Below are 23877 nucleotides of genomic sequence, written 5' to 3'. Positions count from 1 at the left end.
GGTGCACCCCTCCCTGGCAGAAACTGACAGAGAGGTTACAGAATGCTAGGCTCCAGGCCAGAGGGCTATCTTAACTGCCTTGGAGGGACAGTTCATTCAGGGAGGTTATAAGGGCCCAGTTGGACTTAGGAACCCCAAGGGAACAAGTTCTGCCCCTTGAGAAATGCCCAGTCTGGAATGACCGCTCCCCACATCAAATGGGGGGCCTTTTGCGTGGTCATGCGCAGCCCCCATGATGCCATACGGCTCCTGGCAGTACAGCCGGGATTCCCCCCCCCCCCAGGCTGGACACCTGGAGGTGGCCGCCTACCTCTGCCAGTTACCCAAGGCATTGCCAGGAGGGAGTTGGCCCGGTAAGGGGAGGGATCGACCTGCCCACACAATAGTGGGCAGAACTTACCTGGGAGTTCTCATTTGGCTTCAGAGCTTCTCCCACCCTGCCCTCCCTCAGTTAAGCCTTCTTTTGCAGGTTAACCTCTTCTTCACAGGTACGCGGGAGCTGCTACGTTATGGTCTCTGTTGAAGGGCTGGAAAGGTATTTTCCTGCATTGGCAGGTTTTGACTTCCCCGTAGCAAAAACGTCACAAATTTGGTGTTTTCAGGCCTTGGGCGGAATCCTTTAGTCTACCTTCCCTAAATTGGGGTGGGGTGTGGGGTGTGAAACGGCGGCAATCCCAGGGTTCCCTGTTAAAGGGGTTGTTTTGAGGGGAGGCATTGGCCATATGCCAATTGATTGTCATTGCTCTCCCCCGAGACAGCAGCGAAATGGGGGGCAGGCTCTCTGCTTGAACAGACATTCTCCAGAGCCAGCCCAATCCCCACACATTCTGGATAACCCTGATGTTCCCCAGATCCCCGGCCGGGGACTGGGAGGGATAAACGCCCAATGCCTAAACCAAGGTCTCCCTACATCTGAAGTCTTAATAAAGTTGTTATTCCACCCGGGTGTCGCCTGGGGTTGAGGGGTGTCTCCGCCTGTCCACGCAATGCTAAAGATTTGAGTTCTAGTAACAAAGAGCGATTAGTTCGCCTATAGAAGTGATTTTAGAACCAATCTATATATTATATATTTGTGTTGTAAACCATGCTGAGTTCTATGGGTATAGGGCAGTATACAAATTTAATAATAAATAAATAAATAAATTACATGCCAGGCACCTCTGCAATGATCTCCTGGAGTTTTAAAAAGGAAAGGGAGGAGGAGCTTGTGAGTTTGATCAGAGGAAAAGCAAGAAGGCTGCTGAATCATTTCCTCTCGCTATTTCCCCTAGTCGATCACCCCTGAGCTGCTTTCCCACAGGAAAATGAAATACAAATATCCAAATCTTTCAGCATCCAAGTGAAAAAGCAGGTTTTTTTGAATCGGCTAATGTGGGCTGTGGGTTGCTATTGAATAGGAAAAAAGAAAAGAAGACTATGCCTAGCCATCTAGAAATGAGTTCCACCAAACTCAATGGGATTTACTTCTGAATATACATATAAAGGATTGCACCAGGGGTTGGAAAGGTTTGCTGCGCATGGGCTGGATCACTCCCATGGAGATCCTCTGTGGGCTGGACCGGCGCAGCGCGATGCCAGAAATCGCTTCTGCGCATGCCCAGACGTCAAAAATCGCACCTGCACAGAAGCGATTTCTGGCGTCTGGGCATGCGCAGAAGCGATTTCCGGAGCAGCGGAAGAGAGTCCCCGTGCCGCGCTGCACCGATTTAGTGCAGTGTGTGGGGACTTGTGGAGTGGGCAGCTTGGTTCGGGGTCGGCTTGGTGGCCAGTTAAATGGCTTCCGTGGGCCGCTTCTGACCCATGGGCCTTAGGTTGCCAACCCCTGGATTGCACTGTCCACAGCGCCATTCCCTGGCTCAAGCACACAACCTTTTGCCGTTACAAACAAACAAAGCCATTGGCTGATATGTAATGTCCAATTTTACCCAGGACTTGTAAAGATAATTAGCTAGAGTCCTTTCTGTTTCTCTGCAGAGTTCATCAGTAGAGGATAGGGAAGAGTCACTCCCAACACCTGCGCTATTGCTGGTTGATTGGACAGAGCCATGCATGTTCCAACTCTACAGGTCTTTGAGTTTTGTGCCCCAGTGAGAGTGCCACATTAGTGGCAGTGCTTCTGTCAGTGCAAGGGCACAGCCCCAACCTTACCAACCACCCCAGTTCCCACCACACATGAAACTTCCAGGAGATTATGTTCAAATATTATTGAAGGGTACTTTGAACATACCAATTAAAGATTTTTGAGGAAACAGTTATCCTTCCCCTCGCGGGAAACTCTTAAAAGTAGGGTTGTGCAGGATAATATTTTTTTAAAATCCTATTTTCATGCAAAGTTCATACCTAACATTGTTAAACGCCCAATTCTGTCCATCAGAAGAGCAGAGACGATATTCCCTGGTAGTACAGCTAAAGTCCCCAGGAAATTAACAAAGTAAATCCAATAGGCACTGTAATCATCGTCAAAGGATATTTGACATCCTGTCTTGTTGTGAATGAATGTGCAGTTTATAAATTCACTGCCAGGATATTTATATGGTTCAAGATCTATGGATTGAAGAAAATAAACAATATCAGGAATTCACGATCTGTTCATATTAGGAATTCATCTGTTTTAAAACATTTCAAATACTGATAGAAAAAACAAAACAAACTTTTGTAAGTGGGATAATGGACTTTTTTCAGATAACGAGTTAGATGTAATTGTCAATACTATATGCTTCCAGGACAGTCATATGCAGAACCTAATGGCAGATTGGTGTGATCTGCATCTGAGGGAGTAAGTCCATAAACTCAATGGAACTTACTTCTGAGTAGATCTATATAGGACTGCACTGTAGCATTATTCACACTCATTACTCACAAGCCACACCCGATGCCTTTTTGGGGGAGCATGTACAATCTCCTTTTGGCTTTTGGCCAACTAGAAGCCAGATATGCAATGCCACAAATTCTTTACTGCCTCACTGACCAGTACTGAATCATGTTAACTCTTTGTTGTTGTTGTTGTTTAGTCGTTTAGTTGTGTCCGACTCTTCGTGACCCCATGGACCACAGCACGCCAGGCACTCCTGTCTTGCACTGCCTCCCGCAGTTTGGTCAAACTCATGTTCGTAGCCTCGAGAACACTGTCCAACCATCTTGTCCTCTGACGTCCCCTTCTCCTAGTGCCCTCAATCTTTCCCAACATCAGGGTCTTTTCCAAGGATTCTTCTCTTCTCATGAGGTGGCCAAAGTATTGGAGCCTCAGCTTCACGATCTGTCCTTCCAGGGAGCACTCAGGGCTGATTTCCTTAAGAATGGATAGGTTTGATCTTCTTGCAGTCCATGGGACTCTCAAGAGTCTCCTCCAGCACCACAATTCAAAAGCATCAATTCTTCAGCTAACTCTAATTCTTCGGTTAACTCTTTAGTTCTCTGCAAAAGTTCTGGTAAACCAAGGTTTTATTATTTTCATGGTCCCAATGCTTTCTCAACCAACCACGGCTGCTATTTACATGAGAAGAAAGGTATCTGCTAATTGCATTGATGTCCAGTTTGAGCCTCAAAGTGCCCTGCCTTCAAGAGGTCAAATGGATGGAGATCCTAGAGAGGGCTTTTTCAGGGACAGGCCCCTGCTTACGTAATCCTCAGGCAAGTAGGAGAAGGCACCAATCCTGTTATGATTTAGATGACAGGTTATCACCCAAGGCTTGGGATGAGTAACTGGTGGCTTGTCTTTATTATTGTCGATAACTTTCTTGCTGCTGTTAATCTGTTTTTTAATTGTATTTTTGTTTTTTAAAGGAATCATTACTGTAAATTGCTTTGGAAAAGAAATGTGATATATAGACATTTAAAATGAAATGAAATCTTCTTGTGTATCAGGAGAAAACTGGGCTGGGGATTCCAGAAGTGGTTCTACCTCATAGAAGCCCCAAGTTCCTATTACTTGCAATGCACCTTCTGAAAGGAAGGAACTCCCCAGTAACCCAAAGGCACAGATGTCAGACTCAGTGGAGTGGTTTACACATTACACAAATAAATGACCACATACATGGAAGATAGATAGCTACACATTGCCCATTTGAAATCATGAATGTTCCCTCCCACTGTTGACTCAAATACCTCAGTGATTTGTAGCCTAATATATCTCTGAGCCTGTCTGATTTTTTACAAAGGGCTTTGACCATAAGCATAGAAGTTTGACCTGACCTGACCCAACCCGACCTCAGCTGCAAAGGTTTTACCCTTTCCCCATGATTCAATAAGCAGAGAGCCTTAGTCACGCACATTCATCCTTGACAGAAACTGCTTCATGACAGAGGGACTAAGGGGTTGGTTGGCTGGGTTCTTTCCTTCACCACCATTTGCAGCTAAACCGCCCCATGCTTCCTCATTCAAGTGGACATGGAGCCTTGGCCATAACATGGATGACATGGAAGAGTTTACAAGCCCAGATATCAATTCAACATAAAACAGTTAGTAGGAACACAGGGAAAGTGGTTTCTTTAAACTTGTCTTGTATTTCATTGCAATCATCTATAACCACTATACTCCTGGAAAGAAATGCTTGAGAAAATGGAAACGATGGACAGCAAACAATGAGCTTCCTTCCTGCAAAGCATACCTGTGTTGAAGAAAATGTTCCCCACAAAAGTGCAGTTCCTGAAATACGTATTCAGCGTAGTAACATCTTCAAAATAACAGGTCTTAAAGAGAGTATCTTGAAATGTAACCGCTTTGAATTTCATCATTGTGAACCTGAGCAACAGAAGTGATTTTTACAGTCAGATTTTTACAGTCATCATGAACAACAAGAGGCTATCCTCAACTGGCTTAGCTGGCCAGTCAAAGCCATTTCCTGGAATGTGGCCACTGTTGGATGATGACAGCTTCTACCGTAGGAGCCACAGGTGAGAGCTTAGTGCAGGGTAGGGACCAAAGGTGGACAAACTACCCCAGAAGGAGCACAATGTGTCCCTCATCAGAGGTATTACTCCTCCCCTAACACCTCATACACCCCTAAGGAATAAATCCTGCTCAAATATTGAGTGGAGTCCCTAAGACAGTTGGATGGCACCTTGTATACCTCCTTCTAGCAACTCCTGCAGCTAAGCTGGTGCCAAATGTATTGCTCTGCTTTCCTTTGGACCACATCAGTGAGTCTGAGATTGAGGTCATGTGGTCTGGGCAGCCCAGGACCTCCATACACACTGCCCAGGCTCGCACCCCAGGGTTCACTTCAGTGCTGCTGATGCAGCAATTTGCTTCACCCCAGAGGTGTTTCTCAAGACAGATGGATGCCAATAATTCATCACTCTATTCAAACATTGCATGCTAATAATTCAAACTATGGAAGTAGTATCTTCAAAGTCAGCATGGTCAAAGGAACCATATTTGGAAGGCTGTGAATGTGCCAGACATGTAATTTATCTCACAGGAAACATCCCTCTTCCCTTTCCTGGTTTGCATAACCATAGTTTGCTGTGACCATTTGAATTGGTCAAACTATGGTTGGCACTAACTAGAAATTGCCTCCAATCCATGATTTGAAAGCGTCGTTTGAAAATCATAGTCTGGAGGCATACCTGGTTAGCACTAAAAAATAGTCCACCTTATTTAGATATCAGAGTAACCTTCAGTTATCATTAACCAGAAAAGGGGAAGAAGGACTTCATGAGAAATAAGGTAGAAGAGAGGCTGTGGCAGGTCACCCATCCTCCAAACTATAGTTTGGAGAATTGTAACATGACAACTGCAAGTGTAATTCTTAAAACACAAACCTCCAAAAGGAAAAGAATAAAAGCTGGACTATAAAAGGAGACAGCAAAACAGATATCTAGCTTAGCCTACCTACGCAGTGTTGCATTTGATAAAGGAGGAAAGGTAGCCCTGGGTTTCTTAGATAAAAGATAATAAACTAAATACCTGTACATCTAAAACAATAAGAGTGACTAGTAGTGTTCAGATACAAACCCAGTAATGACCTGAGGTAGCCATGGATATGTCACTGTTTCACAGGTTTTGAACTCCACTTCTTTTACATGAACTATTTCCCACATACAAAGCTATAAGTCAATCTCTATGCAATGCCAAGAAAAGATATCTCTGTATATTCAATAATTATGACAATTAGCCTCCCATACAAACAACTATTAAGGATGAAGACTGATTGTAGGATGATGGGGAGGAGTCTGGATATCAATGCACACTACGATTTCTTTATTTCATAAAGTAAATTCTGATTTATTTTTCTCAACCTGTCATTGATGAATGTTCCATTGTAGTGGATCTGATTTTCCAAAGTAAAGTTGAAGTCAAAGTCTTTTATTATCTCATTTCCAAAACTCTTCCTTCTAGAAGCATACTCATCTGCTTGTAGATGCTTAATCACATCTGGAAACCAGACTGACAATCCATAGTATCTGTGAAAAGCAATAGATACAATTTCAACGCATCTAGTGTCAAAGCAGTACAGAAGAATTCGATTTTTTAAAACTTCGTTGAAACACACAATACACTAGTGTTTTGTTGAATATACACTGATAAACAAGTGATGTTTTAAAATAAACTGGTTGCATTTGGAAATAATAACAAACTGCCATTTAGTGCTGAGAAGCCAAACTATTCCTTGAGCTTGCACGTTGCCCCCACGAGGAAATCAGAAGCTCAATTTCTATTTTAAAATTAACCAATTAGAATAGGATCCATTATTTGACTATTGATCCAAACTCCCAAAATGTACCAATGGTCAGGGATGATGGGAACTGTAGTCCCAAAACATCTGGAGGGCCAAGTTTGGCAATGCCTGGTTTAACTGATATTTTTGCCAATACAAAGTGACTTTCACTCTTTGGGAACAACAATTATAACTGTAGCATTTGAGGTCTCCTGTATGACCCTCATTTCTATAATTTGATTACCGTAATTACTTTACTCAAGAGATTTCACTAGCACTGGAAAAAAACCTTTTTATAGTATGCAGCTGTGAAGCCATTCTCTTTCCATTACATATCATTCTAATAAGGCATGGTTTTCTATTGACAGCTGTGAAAATTTAATACTTGACAAAAATTGCTCTATTTCTTTCTTTTCTGTTTTGCTTAATCAGTATTACAACCACTTCATGTGTGTCTTGTTGCTCTTACCCAAAAGAAAGAGTAAACCATACTACTGCAAGTTTGGTCGTACTGTCCTTGACGGGATAAGTGAAACACTTCATAAAAGTTGACCAAATCTGTGAAAGATGAAGAAAATAAACGTTTATTTTTAAATTTAAATTTAGAGTACTATGAAAAGGATAATAGTAGTAACAACAACAACAACAACAACAACAACAACAACAACATATGCTAAATTGAAATTATTGGGAAGAAGCACTGGATAAACGCAACGTATTAAATCAAAGTAGACACCATCATCTCGAACATCTCTGGTGAGCATGGCAACAGAGAGCATTTATTCATTATTTTAGGAAAAACCGAAGCACATCGTCTTCAAATAATTTTTTTGTGAGGTTAACAACAATCTTCAATGGTTACATTTCTATAGTTCTGCTTTCATATTCAGTGCAAATAATATTTTTCAAATTAATTACTTACCCCATCCAGCTCTGTACGCACTCTGACATAGCACCGCTTGTACCAGGTTCCTGTATCGCTTTCTATTTCTATAAACTCATCTATTTGCTTGGGAGTTTTTATCCTGTTAACCTATATAAGGCACACAAAAAAGATTTTTTTGTTCTTTCCCCATAGCAAACATTATTCAATATTATCCAAATGAGGATAGGCAAACAACTACATGATGGGAAGGAACCCTGCCTAAAGCTTCTAGAAAGAAAGGGAAGCTGTATTTTTGTGTCATGAAGGGAGGGCAACTGCACAGAATGGTATGCAATATCAAGGTGGGAGCAACTTAACACGCAATCCAAATTAAGTCTCATTGAACTCAATGGAACTTCTGAGTACAGTCGTACAACTCGTACCTCGGTCTAAGAACAGTACTGTTAACAAACGATTCAGGCAACGCACTTCGCAAAACTGGAAGTAGGTGTTCCGGCTAGCAAAATTTGCCCTGGAAAACCAACGGAAGCTGACCGGTGGATGGGCACCGGCGGCAGGAAGCCTCATTGGGGAAAGCGTGCCTTGGTTTAAGAAGGTTTTCGGTGTAAGAACGGACTTCCGGAACGAATTAAGTTCGTAAACGGAAGTACCACTGTAGGCATATATAGGAGTAGACAGAGAATGGGTTATTTTGATGAGCATTATTGAGATAGCTGATTAACATCCACTCACCTATGCATTTCTTAATATGTTTTTACAAAATGAAAGCATCCTCATCCCAACAAAAAGTATAATGAAAGAGGCAATATCACAGCTTCATATTAAATCAATATAAGACCAAATAAATACAAAGATCTTATTTTTTTACAAAAAAACTTTCTTACAAAAATTCATTCTAATATAATCAGCCAGTTCAGTATTAAAACATCCCTGCGCTCCTTTACTTGTTAATTCACGAACACTATGTTACTATTAAAAAAAAGGTTTGGCTATTATGTACCTAGTTGCCACATTTAATTTTAGACAGATAGATGATAGATAGATAGATAGATAGATGATAGATAGATAGATAGATAGATAGATAGATGATAGCGAGTCTCGGTTTGAACAATACCCTTTTGTTATTCTAAGCGAAAATTTGTTATTCTAAGTGAAAACGCTTTTGGAAAGGACCAAACACCTGTTTCTGTAATTACTGAGATGACCTTTTTTACATTACACAAAAATGTATGGATAGCATTAAACATAAGAAAAGTCCTTTTAGTTCAAACCAAATGCCCATCCAGTTTCCAAAATTGCCTACCAGATGCCAGTGAGAACTTACAAGCACAAAAGCACTCTTCCTATTTGTCCATCCGAGCAACTGGTACTCAGAGACACACTGAAGGTGCTACTAGATAGCCATTAATTAATAGACAGCAGGTGGCACTGTGGTCTAAACCACAGAGCCTCTTGGGCTTGCCAATCAAGAGGTCAGGGGTTTGAATCAACATGCTGGGGTGAGCTCCCCTTGCTCTGTCCCCACTTCTGCCAACCTGGCAGTTCGAAAGCCCACCAGTGCAAGTAGATAAATAGGTACCGCTGCGGCGGGAAACAGCATTTCCATACACTCTGGCCTCCATCATGGTGTTCCATTGCACCAGAAGCATTTAGTCATGCTGACCACATGACCTGGAAGGCTGTCTGTGAACAAACGCTGACTCCCTCGGCCTGAAGCGAGATGAGCACCACACCCCATAGTCGCCTTTGACTGAACTTAACCATCCAGGGGTCCTTTACCTTTACCCTCACATTTACATAGCCATTAGTAATCTTAACTTTCAAAACATACGCTTAATTCAGTAAATGTTTTCAGTATCTATCCACCTGTGATAAATATTCTTAATTGTCTTGTTTACCTTAAGAAGAAAGGGACACTTTCCATGCTTCTCAGTAACTATATCCATCTAAATTTTAAGTGATGTTGGGCTAATGAGGCATAATGGTGCAAATAACAACTTACTGTGAAAACTTTTTCAGGCTGACCACGGGCTCTCATGTTTGTATCATGAATTTGTTTGAGAATCATCCAAGCTTCATCATGTTTCCCAACCTACAGATATGAACACATTTGGTAAAGGGACACATATGTATTAAAACAGAAATTGAAGAGTAACATGTGTGGGAACTGGGATTGCTGAGAAGTTATAAGCAATTGACCTTTCCTGCCTCACTCACTATCATTATTCCCTTGGAAAAACTGATGACCATACCTCCTATAGTCCCAGAATTCACCAGCTGCTCCCCTTTTCAGCTGATTTTCAACTGTGTAGTGTGGTATATTGAGTGCTTGTCACATGTGTGAAATGGCAGATCAGCTGCCACTTCCCAAGTCCTACTGGTTTGACTTTGGGAGAGCCAGTGTGGTGTAGTGGTTAAGAGCGGTAGACTCGTAATCTGGGGAACCGGGTTCGTGTCTCCACTCCTCCACATGCAGCTGCTGGGTGACCTTGGGCTAGTCACACTTCTCTGAAGTCTCTCAGCCCCACCCACCTCACAGGGTGTTTGTTGTGGGGGAGAAGGGGAAAGGAGATTGTTAGCCGCTTTGAGACTCCTTCGGGTAGTGATAAAGCAGGATATCAAATCCAAACTCTTTTTCTTCTTCTTCTTTGATGGATCTTTTTTAAAAAAATTCCCCCCATTGGTTAAAATGCGGGGGGGGGGGTAGTTCTGACTGGCACAGGTGGTGGTTCCAATGCTGGGGTCTCTCTACCTTCTTCTGGCCTAGCACAGGTGAGAGCATGCTAGCAAAATATCTATGTCTTCAGATCTTTCTGTGGGCATAGGTGGGGCTTTCACAGTAGATAGGACTTCCTAAAAGGCAAAGAAGCACCTAACTCCCTCCAGCCAGCAGATCCAGGGGTTAGAACTTTTCTGCTATACATAAAAGTTATTTTACCTTTTCAGTTATTTTTATCCCATCTTTTAGAGACACACCTTCAGAAGGCAGTTTACAAAACAAGATTTAGAACCAATAAAATTACAGTTTAAAAAACCCCATAAAGTTTTGTGGAATCAGGTCTTTACAGTTCTTTTGAAAGCCACCAAGGACGGACCAAATGTTCTCCAGGGAGGGGGTTTCAAAGGTGTGGGGCCACCATGGATGAAAAGATCCTACCCCTGTCTGTCCCCATGAGTCTGATTTATCTTAGTGGTTGTCTAGACAGCAGAGTCTCCATGGCTAACCTGGAGCCCCAGGTAAACTCGAGATGTTTAACAATATAGGCATTTTACCTCAAGCAAGAACCTTGGACTTTCTGGCATGAAAGTAAGTGCCACCACAGCGGAAACACAGGGCAAAGCACACATAATAACAAACACTCGCCAGCTGTGAAACTGGTAAGCAGATCCCATGCTGAAACTCCATCCTGGATAAAGGAGAAAGCACACAAACACATAAAAGGGAAAGGCCTTAGAAACATGGCATATTTTGTATGGTTGACTTTGTTGCTCATTGATAAATTTACTGATATGGCTTATATGAGATGTCACTTTAGAGAAGAGAAAAGCACCTGCTTTTTACAGTAAGCCCACTTTTTTGAAACTTTTTGAATCAAATATTACACTATATCAGGAAATAAAACAAAACTGAAAATCAAAAGCTACAGTGGTTTATCCCAACATATCAGCATGCCCCCCTAGAGGCATCAAACAACCATGAAAGTTGCTGCTTAGCTGTGGTTCGTAATTGCCATTAAGCATTACGTTGAGTTCCAATCTGCATTACAGTTTGTTTCTCCTGTCTAGTGTTATCTCTAGTTATATGCCATCAATTGCCCCTTTTCTTCCATGTACTAAGAAGACAAGCACAACAAGCTGAAAGAACAGAATGATTGGGATATGTATTTATAATAGCCACACTAGATTGCCATGAATAAAACAGATGCCTTTTTGGGGCTATTTTGTTTCACTTTTCTTGAACTGATTACAGTATTTTCTCAAGAGATTTCTTATTTAATATCCTGAGCCAGAAATGAGCAGTAAGAAGTGTTCCTCAAGTGGGAAAGTTCCATATTTTCCCTACAACTTTCCACCAGAATACCTATTGAATCTTCAAGGAGAGTGGGCAACAGGTAAATAAGACAATAATAGTCTACCAAATACTTTCCCTGTAGGTGTTATACTAGTAATGCACTAGTTACAGGTAGGTAGCCGTGTTGGTCTGAGTCGAAGCAAAATAAAAAAATTCCTTCAGTAGCACCTTAAAGACCAACTAAGTTTATATTATGGTATGAGCTTTCGTGTGCATGCACACTTCTTCAGTAATGCACTGAATAGCAATGCTAGAAATAAGCAGAAATTAAAACACACTCAGACAATTATTTGTTAAATGTTGGTTTTGTTTAAAAGATATAGGATTGTGTGTTTGTGTGTGACTGAGGCAAACTGTGTGTAAAGAAAAGGTGGGGAAGCTAAGAACTAGTTTAAAATAGGAGAATGAAAAATCAGAAGTGTGTGAATGCGAAAAAGAAAAGAATTAAAACAAATGAAATGCTATTCTAGTGGGCCTTTAAACATCCTTATTACAAATATAGCAAAAGGGCATACAGTATTTGTTTACAAAATACATTGTTTAGCATCATCCAATGCTTCTAAGAATGCCTTTTTAAAATGCAAATGCTATAATCTACACTTGTCACGTTATTAAGATTGTTCTGTCAGTGCAAGCATTTCTGCCTGCCAGACAGATAATCCCTCATCTCCCCCCCCCCATGCACTGCCCTGGGGGTTCTCCTGTTGCACCCCAGGCATATTCAGGAGGTGCAGGGGGAGGAGGAGGGAGGGAACATTCTGTTGCACTAGTGGGACTTGTTGCACTGGCTCCCACTAGCAGAACTGTTTCATTGATTCCAGTCCTCTGTATTTATAACAACTTTGTCAGGATGTTATTATTTCATCCTAAAGGGTCAGTAGTTATTATTTAACATGTTCAACATATTGTTACAGGCCACCCCAATCTCAGCTGAGTGGTATTAAGATTACAGGGGTCTTGGCACTTTACCAGGGCTTGTGTTCCTTTGGAAGGAGCTATGACAGCGACTGTAGTGTCTTTAAGAAATATGGTTTATTGACACATATTTACACCTGAATTTAGGTGGAGGGAGTGCAGAACATTACACCACAACAGCATCTCTCGTTGTTCCCTTCATAGCTTCAGCAGGTAAAAGGAAGGAAGAGCACTCTTCCAAGCACTAGCACAGGCATCCCCAAACTGCGGCCCTCCAGATGTTTTGGCCCACAACTCCCATGATCCCTAGCTATCAGGACCAGTGGTCGGGCAAGATGGGAAGTCGGGCAAGATGGGAATTGTAGTCCAAAACAATTCCTGGAGGCCCGAAGTTTGGGGATGCCTGCACTAGCATATGTAAAGCCTGCCTGCCTTCCATCATAGAACCCAAGGTTGCACATATGGGTCTCTCATCCAGGCAAATTGGGCCTTCTTAGCTTCAGCAAATTGGATGTATCATGTGTTCTTAGACCACATTCCAGGCTTGTAGTCTTTTACAAGATCATATTTGGTAATATTTATGCTGTTTAGCTCATTCACAACTTCACATTCATTTCTTTTCTTGGCATCAACTTGTTATCACTCAACTAAAAGCAGCAGGTTTCATGCTGCATATGGTTTTTCTCATAGAAAAGATTGATTTCACTTTTCTTTTTCTTTTGTCTTCTAAAAAATTACTTCCTGCAAATGGAGATTGAAAGCTGTCTGGGAACTCTGCATGTTCTGGTTTTTTACCATCATCCTTTAAGAAATTCAAAGTCAGGCTAAAGATTAAATTGACATACAGTTGCTGGTTAGTTGACTTTGAAAAGTGAATCAATTATTTCTCTACACATTTGCCATGCACACATTCTCACAGAAAGTCTGAACTAACAAGCAAGCATCAAAAGTGAGAATTAGCAGAGTTATTAATTGCTCAATCAGATGTGAAGAAGAAGACGAAGCTGCCTTTCTTGTGCCAAACATCATATTAAAAATAAAGGAAATCACACTGGTTTACACACTAGCCCTAATTATCAATAAAATTAATCTTCATAGAAATGAACATACAGGTTAAGTAAATTCTGAATCTGCATGTACTTCTGTATCACACAGCCAATATATACAAGCTAGCAAGTCTGTTTGTCCTGCAAACAAAATCCTATGGGAAAACTCTAAAACTGCAGCTGCTACATTTACAGCACTTATCTTGGTTGCACAGGGAAGATACAGTCTGTAAAACAGAAGACCTGCATAAAACGTCTATTTTAGGCCCATGGTTTTCAAACCCACAGAACCCACAAATTATCTGGCACTATCACATGAATTAGCCACACTGAAGTAGGTAAGTTAGGATTATATTTGAGTGATTTCCAGACCAATCTTCATTGTCAGAAATTTGCTACCTTTGTTCATGCTAACTGCTTCCAGCGGGAGGCATTATACCTGTCATAGACTTGCTGTGAGACATGGCATGCCTGTGGCAAGTTTTTGTTCTCTGGAGCATTTAAATATGTTCACTAAAAGTTGTAGCACAATCACTCTTCATGCCTCTACTGCCACTGATAGGAAAACTCACAAAAGCATGGAGCCACATTACATAATGGTCTGGTTTCTGTAAGCCAAACTATGACTTACTAGAATCATGCAAACTTGCTTGCTCCCAAAGAGCAGCTTGAACCTTCCTTGGTCCTTTTAGCTCAGTGTAGTGCGGCAGCTAAACCATGCTTTGGCTTAGCATGTTGAGAGAACCTGGTCTCATGGTTAAGTTCCCTCATCAACCACAAGCTGTAGCCAAACCTTAGGACAGGCATCAGCAAACTGCGGCCCTCCAGATGTTTTGGCCTACAACTCCCATGATCCCTAGCTAACAGGATCAGTGATGGGAATTGTAGTCCAAAACATCTGGAGGGCTGAAGTTTGGGGATGCCTGCCTTAGGAGTTCAAGCATTCACTCATCATCATGGTTTGACTTATCATTACGTGTGAACACAGCCAGGGATTGTAAATAAACACTATGGGAGAATTTCCATGGGGCTGCATACTGGTAACTTTCCTCTATCAAGTCTTATTTTTAAGATTTTATTTTTAACTCTTTCTTTTAAGAGTGACTGCAGGAAAGAACCTTCTGCCGCTCCAGTATAGCTGGTCATACATTCTGATGCAAACATTGTAATTCATTCTAAAGCTAACACAAAGTCACAAAATGTCATTTTTGTACTACAGAAGTTGGCAGCAACCTGGGATAAACCTGATTCCCAAAAGCAATTCCACTTCGCAAGCTGATTCTTTTACATCAAGCAAGTTATACTGATATAAAAAGTGACTACAGATGAAAGCAAACAATATCCTCTGACTTCCTCTATAGCTCCACAATCCAAACAAATATAAAAACCAACCATTCAATACCTACAGACCTAGACACCTATAGTTCCAAGGGCTTGATTCAGAGGATTCCTAATGATTGTGTCAGATGTTTCCTTCTCTCTCTTCCCTGTAATTAAGCTTTTGCTTTGCTCCCAAGTCTGAAATGTTTCACGTGCAGTTTTGAAATAGTATAATTACCAAAAAAAAATCCCAACAGGGAATAACATTTGCCGCTTATTCAATCCTGACAAGTCTGCTCTCCTTCATGTTTCCATATTACGGTAGGGTAGCGAGCCAGTGTCTTTTTTAAAAAGTGTTCTTTAAAAAGTATTCTTAATACACAGAAGAACCAAACATACATTTCTACAGGGTTGTGACTCCAGTCCATGAAGAGTAATAACAATAAATGTGTCACAATAAATGTGCAAGTCATTAAGATGCCATTAGACTCTTCGTTAATTTTTGCTGCAACAGACTAACACGGCTGCCCTTCTTGAGACAGACATTTTAGAACTGATTCTAAAAATGTATGCCAAATGTATTTATCTGAAGATAAACTATGGTGCCAAATGTAGATACGTTATTGGATTCTGACCAGTTTGCATCCACCACCCTTTCATTATGACACAACAGGAAGATATATGTGTTCTTTGTCTGATTCATTCAGAAGGCAATGCAGCTCTGCAGACTTAAACTTCACCCTTGCTCTCTGCAAATGCTGAATTCCAAAGTCATTAATCTTGAAAACAGCAGCAAGTTCCAAGGGGCGACGGGTTGTTAAAACAATAGCCCAAGTGCATCCTGGGAACAGTTTTCTCAGGCTGTGGCGTAAAATAAAACCTACAGTAACTGCATTTTTCAGCCTCTGCAGCAGCTTCACATTGAATATCACCTTCTCACTCTACTGATTACAAGAAATGACCAAATGAATCACCTAACCTACAATGACAGATTACAGAATGGTATTAGCGTAGGACAGATCAATGGCAATGGAAGAATGTACAAAGATTCTAATTTACATAGAATCACTTACTTAAAACATTAAGCCAAAGGCTGTGCAAGTGGCTTTCTCTTAAATATGTTTTTTTTCATTTTCAACATATTTGTTAAAACAGAATAAGGGAAATTTCTGCAGAATGTACTAGTATTTTGCAACGAAGAAATTATTGCTAATGAATTCTGCAGATGAATATATGTGAAATTGTCATGTCATAACTGATCCAATTTAAATGTTTGTGCAAACAAACCAAGATTTGGAAACCAATAACAAAATGTGGCAGCAAATTGTGGTTTGTTTGGAGTGATACCCAGTTCAGATATAATGCTAAACCAGGGATTGTGAATGCGACATGTTCCTCCAGTACGCTAGCAAGAAGGAGCTACCTTCAGAGTAAAAACAAAACAAAACATTAATTGTGGTTTAACATGACCTCCAAACAAAGCTATTGAATGATCTGTTAGGACTGTGCCAGAGGTTCTCCTGTGAACATTTTCAGTGTTGAGAAAGGACCTTTGTGGGCTCTCAAAACATTTCGTGAAAGAACACCAAAGGCATAGGAAAACCAATAACAGCAATACTTCTCTTGATTTGGACAGGTTAGGCTTTTCTGAACCATTTTGCACTAGCTTCAAAGACTTTACTATACTTCAGATACAAGGCTAAATCCACCCTGTGTGCCTGCCCAGGCTTGGAAAACTGGTTAACATCAACTGGTAGAAGCTGTTACTACTGCTATTTTTACTGCTATGTTCTTGCACGGTTTAATTTGTTGATGAGTGGTTTCTTATTTATGAAGTATGATTTATGATTTATGAAGTAGAATTTGTAAGTTGCGTTGAAAGCTAAGGAGAGAAGCTAAGAGGAGATAAAAAATATGGAAATTAATCAATAAATCTTAACAGAGCTGCATGTTTTAATTACTCCTTCATCCACCCACCCTTCATTTAGGAAATCTGACCTGAAATATTTTTATTCATATTGTTATCACTATGAGGGGCACAAACTGAAGAGAGTTATTAGAAAGAGCAGAATTACAGGATTAATGTGTTACATATATATATTCAGGGAAGTTTTCTGAACAGCCACTGGGTGGCACCCTTATAGCATTCAGATCAGTACTGATTCTGACTCTTTAGTAAGGTCTGTGTACAGGCTCCAGTTCACTCTGCATCCAGTGTGCTTTCACCACTGGTTTGGGAAGCTGTGTAAACACAACTCAGTCACAATCCGTATCCATCCTGTCATTTCTTATGAAATACAATGTTTTGAAGCATTTGCTGCCAAACAACCTCAACCTGAATTAAGAAAAAGAAGGACCTAAACTGCATTTTAAGCCATTAATATTTACACAGTTTAAGATACGTTGTTGGGAAAACTACTGGTTTATTACAGTAAGTCAGCCTACATCCTGAGTATACTAAATAACTAAACTTTTTTTTTTTAAGGTTGAAATACTCTGACATGGACAGAAGTTGAGAGACACTGCTGATGGAATTAGAGGTTTCGTTCAGTATCTTAAATAATACTGAATTACAACAAGAGTGTTGTCAACTGAATAAACAACAGATCAGTTATAGTATAAATTAAGGTTTGTTCCTTGGCTACATTTTCTGTAAACAGAAAACTAGCATAGCAGGAAGAAGGCAAGGCTGGAATCTATGTCTCTGACATAACTTTCTATATACGTAAAGGTTTTATTGTATCGTGGATTATTCGCTCATTTGAGCACACACCTGCTCTCTGCAATGGTACAGTCAAGAATCGGGTTTACCTCCTCCTCAGATGTTTGTGAAAACTAGGGCTGTGTCTGGCTCTCTTGTTACTATTAGTTTCTAATGTTAACAAGCAATGGCAATGCAATAATAAAAGAAGGCAGTAATGCTTTTAAACATTTGCCCTCATCTGGGATTATTTATAAAAACATATTGAATTTCTACTTCAGGATCAGTTTGCTGACATTTAAAAGCAATTATGACTTTTGGAAACATTTCCCCAGAAATCTAAATTGGATACCTCAGCTATTATTAAAAATTGAGTGCCAGAGCTATTGTTAATATACAGGAGAGAAGCTGGAGCCACTTAGATTTAAATCAGGTACTCATTTAGTACTTTGCATTCAGAACAGTATGAGAAGCCCAGGAGGATTCCCATAGAGGCCATGTTGCTCTCAATGCAAAGGTAACGAGAGTAACTATGTGAATAACCCTTAAAAGTGTGTTTGATGTTATTTATCCCCACTGCGATGGTGTCCAATTCCTCAGTGTTCCACATTCTACACATGGAGAACTGGAGCCTAGAACAATAGGACTACAGTCGCTGGGAATACGTGAACAAAACATGAACCCATGTCTCTCAATCCAACTCTATCCACAACACTGCAGCTAATCTGATGTATCTTTGCTTGAGTCAGGTGTGGATATAATGAGCCATGACTGAGTTCCTGGTTTGCTGAGCAGACATGCATATAAAGCACAACTGCATGATTTCCATGCCAGGAAATCACTGCAGGCAAGCACTCCCACAGTAGAAAATGATTATATGGGAACAGAGGCAAAAGAACAGCAATTTACTAACCAGCTTGTGAAACTACTTGGCTTTGTCATTACAATTCTTCTTTTTCATCACCTTCAACATGAAAAATTCTGCACCATCTATTCTCTGCTGTGCTCACCTTTTCTTTAAATTGTATCTTTTGCTCTCTTAATTCTAAAAAGGCATATCCCAGTTCAACTACCCAGGGCTGTAGTTTTTTTTGGGGGGGGGTGTTATTGTTGTTAAATTCCACTCCAATTCAACTCATAAAAGGTAAAGGGACCCCTGACCGTTAGGTCCAGTCGTGGACAACTCTGGGGTTGTGGCGCTCATCTCGCTTTATTGGCCAAGGGAGCTGGCGTACATGTGGCCAGCATGACTAAGCTGCTTCTGGCGAACCAGAGCAGCGCACAGAAACGCCATTTACCTTCCCACCACAGCGGTACCTATTTATCAACTTGCACTTTGACGTGCTTTCGAACTGCTAGGCTGGCAGGAGCAGGGACTGAGCAACAGGAGCTCACCCCATTGTGGGGATTCGAACCACCAACCTTCTGATCAGCAAGCCCTAGGCTCTGTGGTTTAGACCACAGTGCCAACCACATTCCCAATTCAACTCATAGTAGTACATTAGTCTTTAGCTGGTGGGTCACAACCTGACCTAAGGCGGGTCATCGCAGGACTACTACTGTACAAATTTCTTGAACTTAGTAAACATCTCACATTCATTAAGATGCCTACAAGAGGATGCATTATATTTGAGATTTGCACTCCATAACAAAATGGGTTATGGCCATGCAGTCTTACTGCTGTCACTGAGAAAGTGCATTGAACCCAAACTGCTTTATCTGCGGATGGGAAGATGCTCCACTTTTAGAAGCATTTTCTCCTCTGCAGTTATCCTTATAACGACAAATCAGCTGACTGGCAGATATAGAAAGCATCTTTTGAAGGCATGCTGCCAGCTCCAATGAGCACAGAAAGCACATCTTTAAAGAAAGTGGCTGTAACCATTGACCAGCAGTTACTGCAACCTCCTTTGAATATTAACAGGTGTTAGTCACCTGTCATCATTATCACATCAGATGATTGACATAAGGGTGTTCCTGCCCATCCATCAATATTGACAGGGGGTGCATATAAGGATCCACTGTCTGGATCCAATTTCCCATCCCTGCCTTACCTCTAAGCTATTGCCCTTCCCCTAAATAACCTAGACAACTAATAATGTGCAAGTTAACACACCTAAGCACACGTAACTTGTTCGGAATTATCCCTCACTGATTTTCTACTGGTCTTTGCACTTGTGCTCAGAAATGTGAAAGGAGCATGGAAGTAACAAATTAGTGCAAGTGGAGTCAATTGCACTATTAGGGCTCAATGCAGATATACCTTCAGTCCATTTCAGTAGCTTCACTTGATTATGGCATCTGTTCCTCCTCACAGAATTTAATTTAAAAGAAATTGCTCACTCAGTAGCTGCACATATGTAAAATGTATTTTATCCTACAACTTCAGCCAAGAAAGCAATGTCAGAATGAGTCCCCCCCCCCAACTTGCTTTAGGGCAGGGATAGGGTACCTGTGCCCCACACAGATGTTGTCAAACACAACTTCCATCAGCCCCAACAAGCATAACAAATAGTCATGGGAATTGTGTTCAAACAACATCTGGAGGGCTAAAGGTTCCCCATCCCTGCTTAAAGACACATTCTCATTAAATGGAATCATTACCAGTAACCAAAATGGTGTTGCACACCACCCCAATCTCCAAGTGGTGCATGTTTCTAGGGTGTCTGGGTGCTTACCCAGGGATCATTTTTCCTTTGGGGATATGAGACACTGCAGAGACTGTGATGCCTTTGGGTATCTATAGTTTATTTACGCATATATACAACCTGGGGTTCACAGCATCAGCGCCCCAAGAGGGTCTTGTTTCTCTCACAGCCACAAGAAATCAATCACCATGCTCTGCCTTCTCTGGCTTTCCAGCCTGCAGCTTTACTCCTCAGTCACATCACAGCCAACTCCTAAATGCTTGACTCTGTCTTTGTCCTTCTAACTATCTAAGAGCTGGAAGAGGTGCCCATCTGGCACAGAGCCCCGACTCTTCTGCTCTCGTAATAGCAGATCACTTTTCCTTTGTTTTCTTAATGTGCTTTCACCCAGGCAATTACCTGAACACAGGAAGTCAGCCTGGCTTACATTTTAACACTGGCTGGGTCCATGGGTTAGAATGGGTCTGGCACCCACAAACTCATAACACTATATTGGGGGGGGGTATTTAAAAAATTGCCCAAACAACCTCCTTTGGGTTGCCAACCTACTTTGGAATGTCATTTCCTATGAAGTGTGCTTGTCCCCTTCCCACGACCACCACTTTGCTGGTCTTTAGAAGGATTTTAAAGGCTTATTTATTCTACGCTACATTTGGTTAAATTTAGAGCAGCATGCTTTTGACTGAAGTTTTCATTGCTACCGGTACTTTCTTGTTTGTTATTTTAATTATCCATGTATTGGATGTACAACGTACAACAAGTAAGTTGTAATCTGCTTTGTGAAGGTTTTTACCTTTAAAAGTTGGCTAGAAATCTAATTGATGGATTGATTCATTCTCCTTTTTTATATTTTAGCACTGGAGTTGGTTTTGGTGCAAACATGTTCATTTACTAGAGGGAAACTGATCCCTTAGAGAAAGTCAAGTGTACTACAAGACCCTCTGGAGAAAAAGGCTGCCATCTGTGCCACTCTGGCAGGTGTAAAAGGTGAAATGGTTGGTTCATTAGGAGGCTATTAATGACTAGAAAACACAAGGTCCTGCTTCCCTTACTAAAAGGAAATTAACACGGGAGGGGGGGGTATGTAATTGGAGAGTTGAGCTACAACTCAGACACCGCTCTAATTTTCCACCTCTATAGCAAGTCTTTAACCAAAGCAATTCTTTCATATGCAGATTTTTTCCAAAGACAAAGCAAATAAGAGTTGCTCATGAAAACTAGTATGGAAGAATTAAGAGATAATTTCATATCACCTCCCTGTCGGGCTGCCTGTTTTCATTTAGCCTCAACAGTACAGAGAATGTGGTAAAAGAGTAATCAACACACACACAAAATCCAAATGTAACAAAATCCATAATTGGCCAATACTTTTTAGGAGGCTAACCAAAATGTCACACAATAGCGAGCAAGGTTTGGAACTGTTACCTAGGTTTGATGTTAACCAAAATAATGGGACAGGAAGGGGAAGGGCAGGGGAAATGGCAGTGTTAAAGTCACAAAGTCTGTGGTGTCTTACACTTGAGATGGGGTTTAGAAAGATGTAACTGACTTAATAATTTAGGCTCTTCAGGTGGCGCTGTGGTTAAACCACTGAGCCTAGGGCTTGCTGATCAGAAGGTTGGCGGTTCGAATCCCTGTGACGGGGTGAGCTCCCGTTGCTTGGTCCCAGCTCCTGCCAACCTAGCAGTTCGAAAGCACCTCAAAATGCAAGTAGATAAATAGGAACCGCTACAGCGGGAAGGTAAACGGCGTTTCCATGTGCTGCTCTGGTTTGCCAGAAGCGGCTTTGTCATGCTGGCCACATGACCTGGAAGCTGTACGCCGGCTCCCTCGGCCAATAATGCGAGATGAGCACACAACCCCAGAGTCGGTCATGACTGGACCTAATGGTCAGGGGTCCCTTTACCTTTACATGCTATAGATCATTGTCAAACAAATACATACACAAAACAAAACCAAAATAAATAAACCAGAAGTATGTGAATACATGGAAGGTAGCACCTGGAACTATTTATAGCATAGACATAATGGTTATACAAGGCAAGGGTGCAAAACATGAACCCTATTATACCAGGGGAAAGTAATTAAAGGATTCAAACACCCCATGTGTCACTATATCAGCCATATTCATTTCATAGGCCAAAGGGGGTCCTTGGTCATGTTCTTCCTAGCTTACAAATTAAATAAAGCCAGACCACAAACCTACATACTGTACATGCATACTTATATCTGTATGCCACCTTTCCACAGTTCAAACCCTGCTCAAGGTGGCTTACAACATGGGAGCATGTGGCGCTGTGGTCTAATAATAATAATAATAATAATAATAATAATAATAATAATTTATTATTTATACCCTGCCTATCCGGCTGGGTTTCCCCGGCCACTCTGGGCGGCTTCCAACAGAGATTAAAATACATTAAAATATCACACATTAAAAACTTCCCTAAGGAGAGCTGCCTTCAGATGTTTTCTGAATGTCAGGTAGTTGTTTATCTCTTTAACATCTGATGGGAGGGCATTCCACAGGGCAGATGCCACTACCGAGAAGGCCCTCTGCCTGGTTCTCTGTAACTTTGCTTCTCACAGTGAGGGAACTGCCAGAAGGCCCTCGGCACTGGACCTCAGTGTCCGGGCAGAACGCTGGGGGTGGAGACACTCCTTCAGGTATACTGGGTCGAGGCCATTTAGGGCTTTAAAGGTCAGCACCAACACTTTGAATTGTGCTCAGAAACGTATTGGGAGCCAATGTAGGTCTTTCAGGACCAGTGTTATATGGTCTCGGCGGCCACTCCCAGTCACCAGTCTAGCTGCCGCATTCTGGATTAGTTGTAGTTTCCGGGTCACCTTCAAAGGTAGCCCCACGTAGAGCGCATTGCAGTAGTCCAAGTTGGAGATAACTACAGCATGCACCACTCTGGCGAGACAATCTGCAGGCAGGTAGGGACATATGTCACTAGGCACTAACTATTCTGTTATTTATCTGCTGGTCTTAGTCAGACAACAAATTGCAAAGAAGGCATGGTGATTACTTTTACATGGGTTCATACCTGTTGATGATCACATGTAAGCTTTTAAATTGCACCAGAAGTTTAAGCAAAAATATTTACAACATACCTGCTCATTAAAAATCAAACAAACAAACAAACTTTATTGGCATACAAAGAAGACAGGAACATATGAATCAAAACATATGCTTTGAGATCAAACTATACAGCTCTAATAAGGTTAAAAAGTACCACTCAGGTCTTATGACGACGTAGTTTCATGGCATTGCTCAGATATTTTGCTACTTTCTCCATACTATCATGCCTTCAGCTATTCAATAAAAAGGAAACCCTGTAGGAGTCAAAACACCTTAACCACTCCTTCAACACGGGGCTCAAACATTTGTCGCGAATTACTGCATAAAATGGACAGTAAACAAGGGATGTACAATGGTCTTGAACTGTCCTAGACCACAAGGACAATACCTCCCTGAACATGGAACCTTCAAGAACATTCCCTGCAGAATGGCAGACGGCATAACGCTAAACCTTGCAAGGGAAAAAGCTCCACATTGGTGAAGATTATATAGGTAGATATGGAGTGACCTTGTCAAACAAAGGTAGGATCCCTAACCCCAGTGGTG

At 41.3% G+C, this 23877-nt stretch overlaps 1 protein-coding gene across 1 annotated transcript in view; it reads right to left on the bottom strand.

Moving 5' to 3' along the window:
- The window catches only part of SV2C (synaptic vesicle glycoprotein 2C), an 87932-nt gene that overhangs the window by 8087 nt on the left and 55968 nt on the right, over positions 1-23877 (bottom strand). Inside the window, exons 5-11 of the mRNA XM_035100167.3 lie at positions 10818-10951; positions 9547-9636; positions 7581-7691; positions 7128-7216; positions 6240-6404; positions 4607-4740; positions 2341-2544 (exon numbers count right to left, since the gene is read on the bottom strand). Of these exons, the coding sequence (XP_034956058.1) occupies positions 2341-2544; positions 4607-4740; positions 6240-6404; positions 7128-7216; positions 7581-7691; positions 9547-9636; positions 10818-10951 (927 nt within the window). The remainder of the gene's footprint in view (positions 1-2340; positions 2545-4606; positions 4741-6239; positions 6405-7127; positions 7217-7580; positions 7692-9546; positions 9637-10817; positions 10952-23877) is intronic.

This window comes from Zootoca vivipara, chromosome 10, assembly GCF_965207765.1.
Source record: "Zootoca vivipara chromosome 10, rZooViv2.hap1.1, whole genome shotgun sequence".
Taxonomy (NCBI): Eukaryota; Metazoa; Chordata; class Lepidosauria; order Squamata; family Lacertidae; genus Zootoca; species Zootoca vivipara.
Note: the sequence above shows the minus strand (reverse complement) of the source record. Positions and strands in the feature narration are given on the sequence as shown.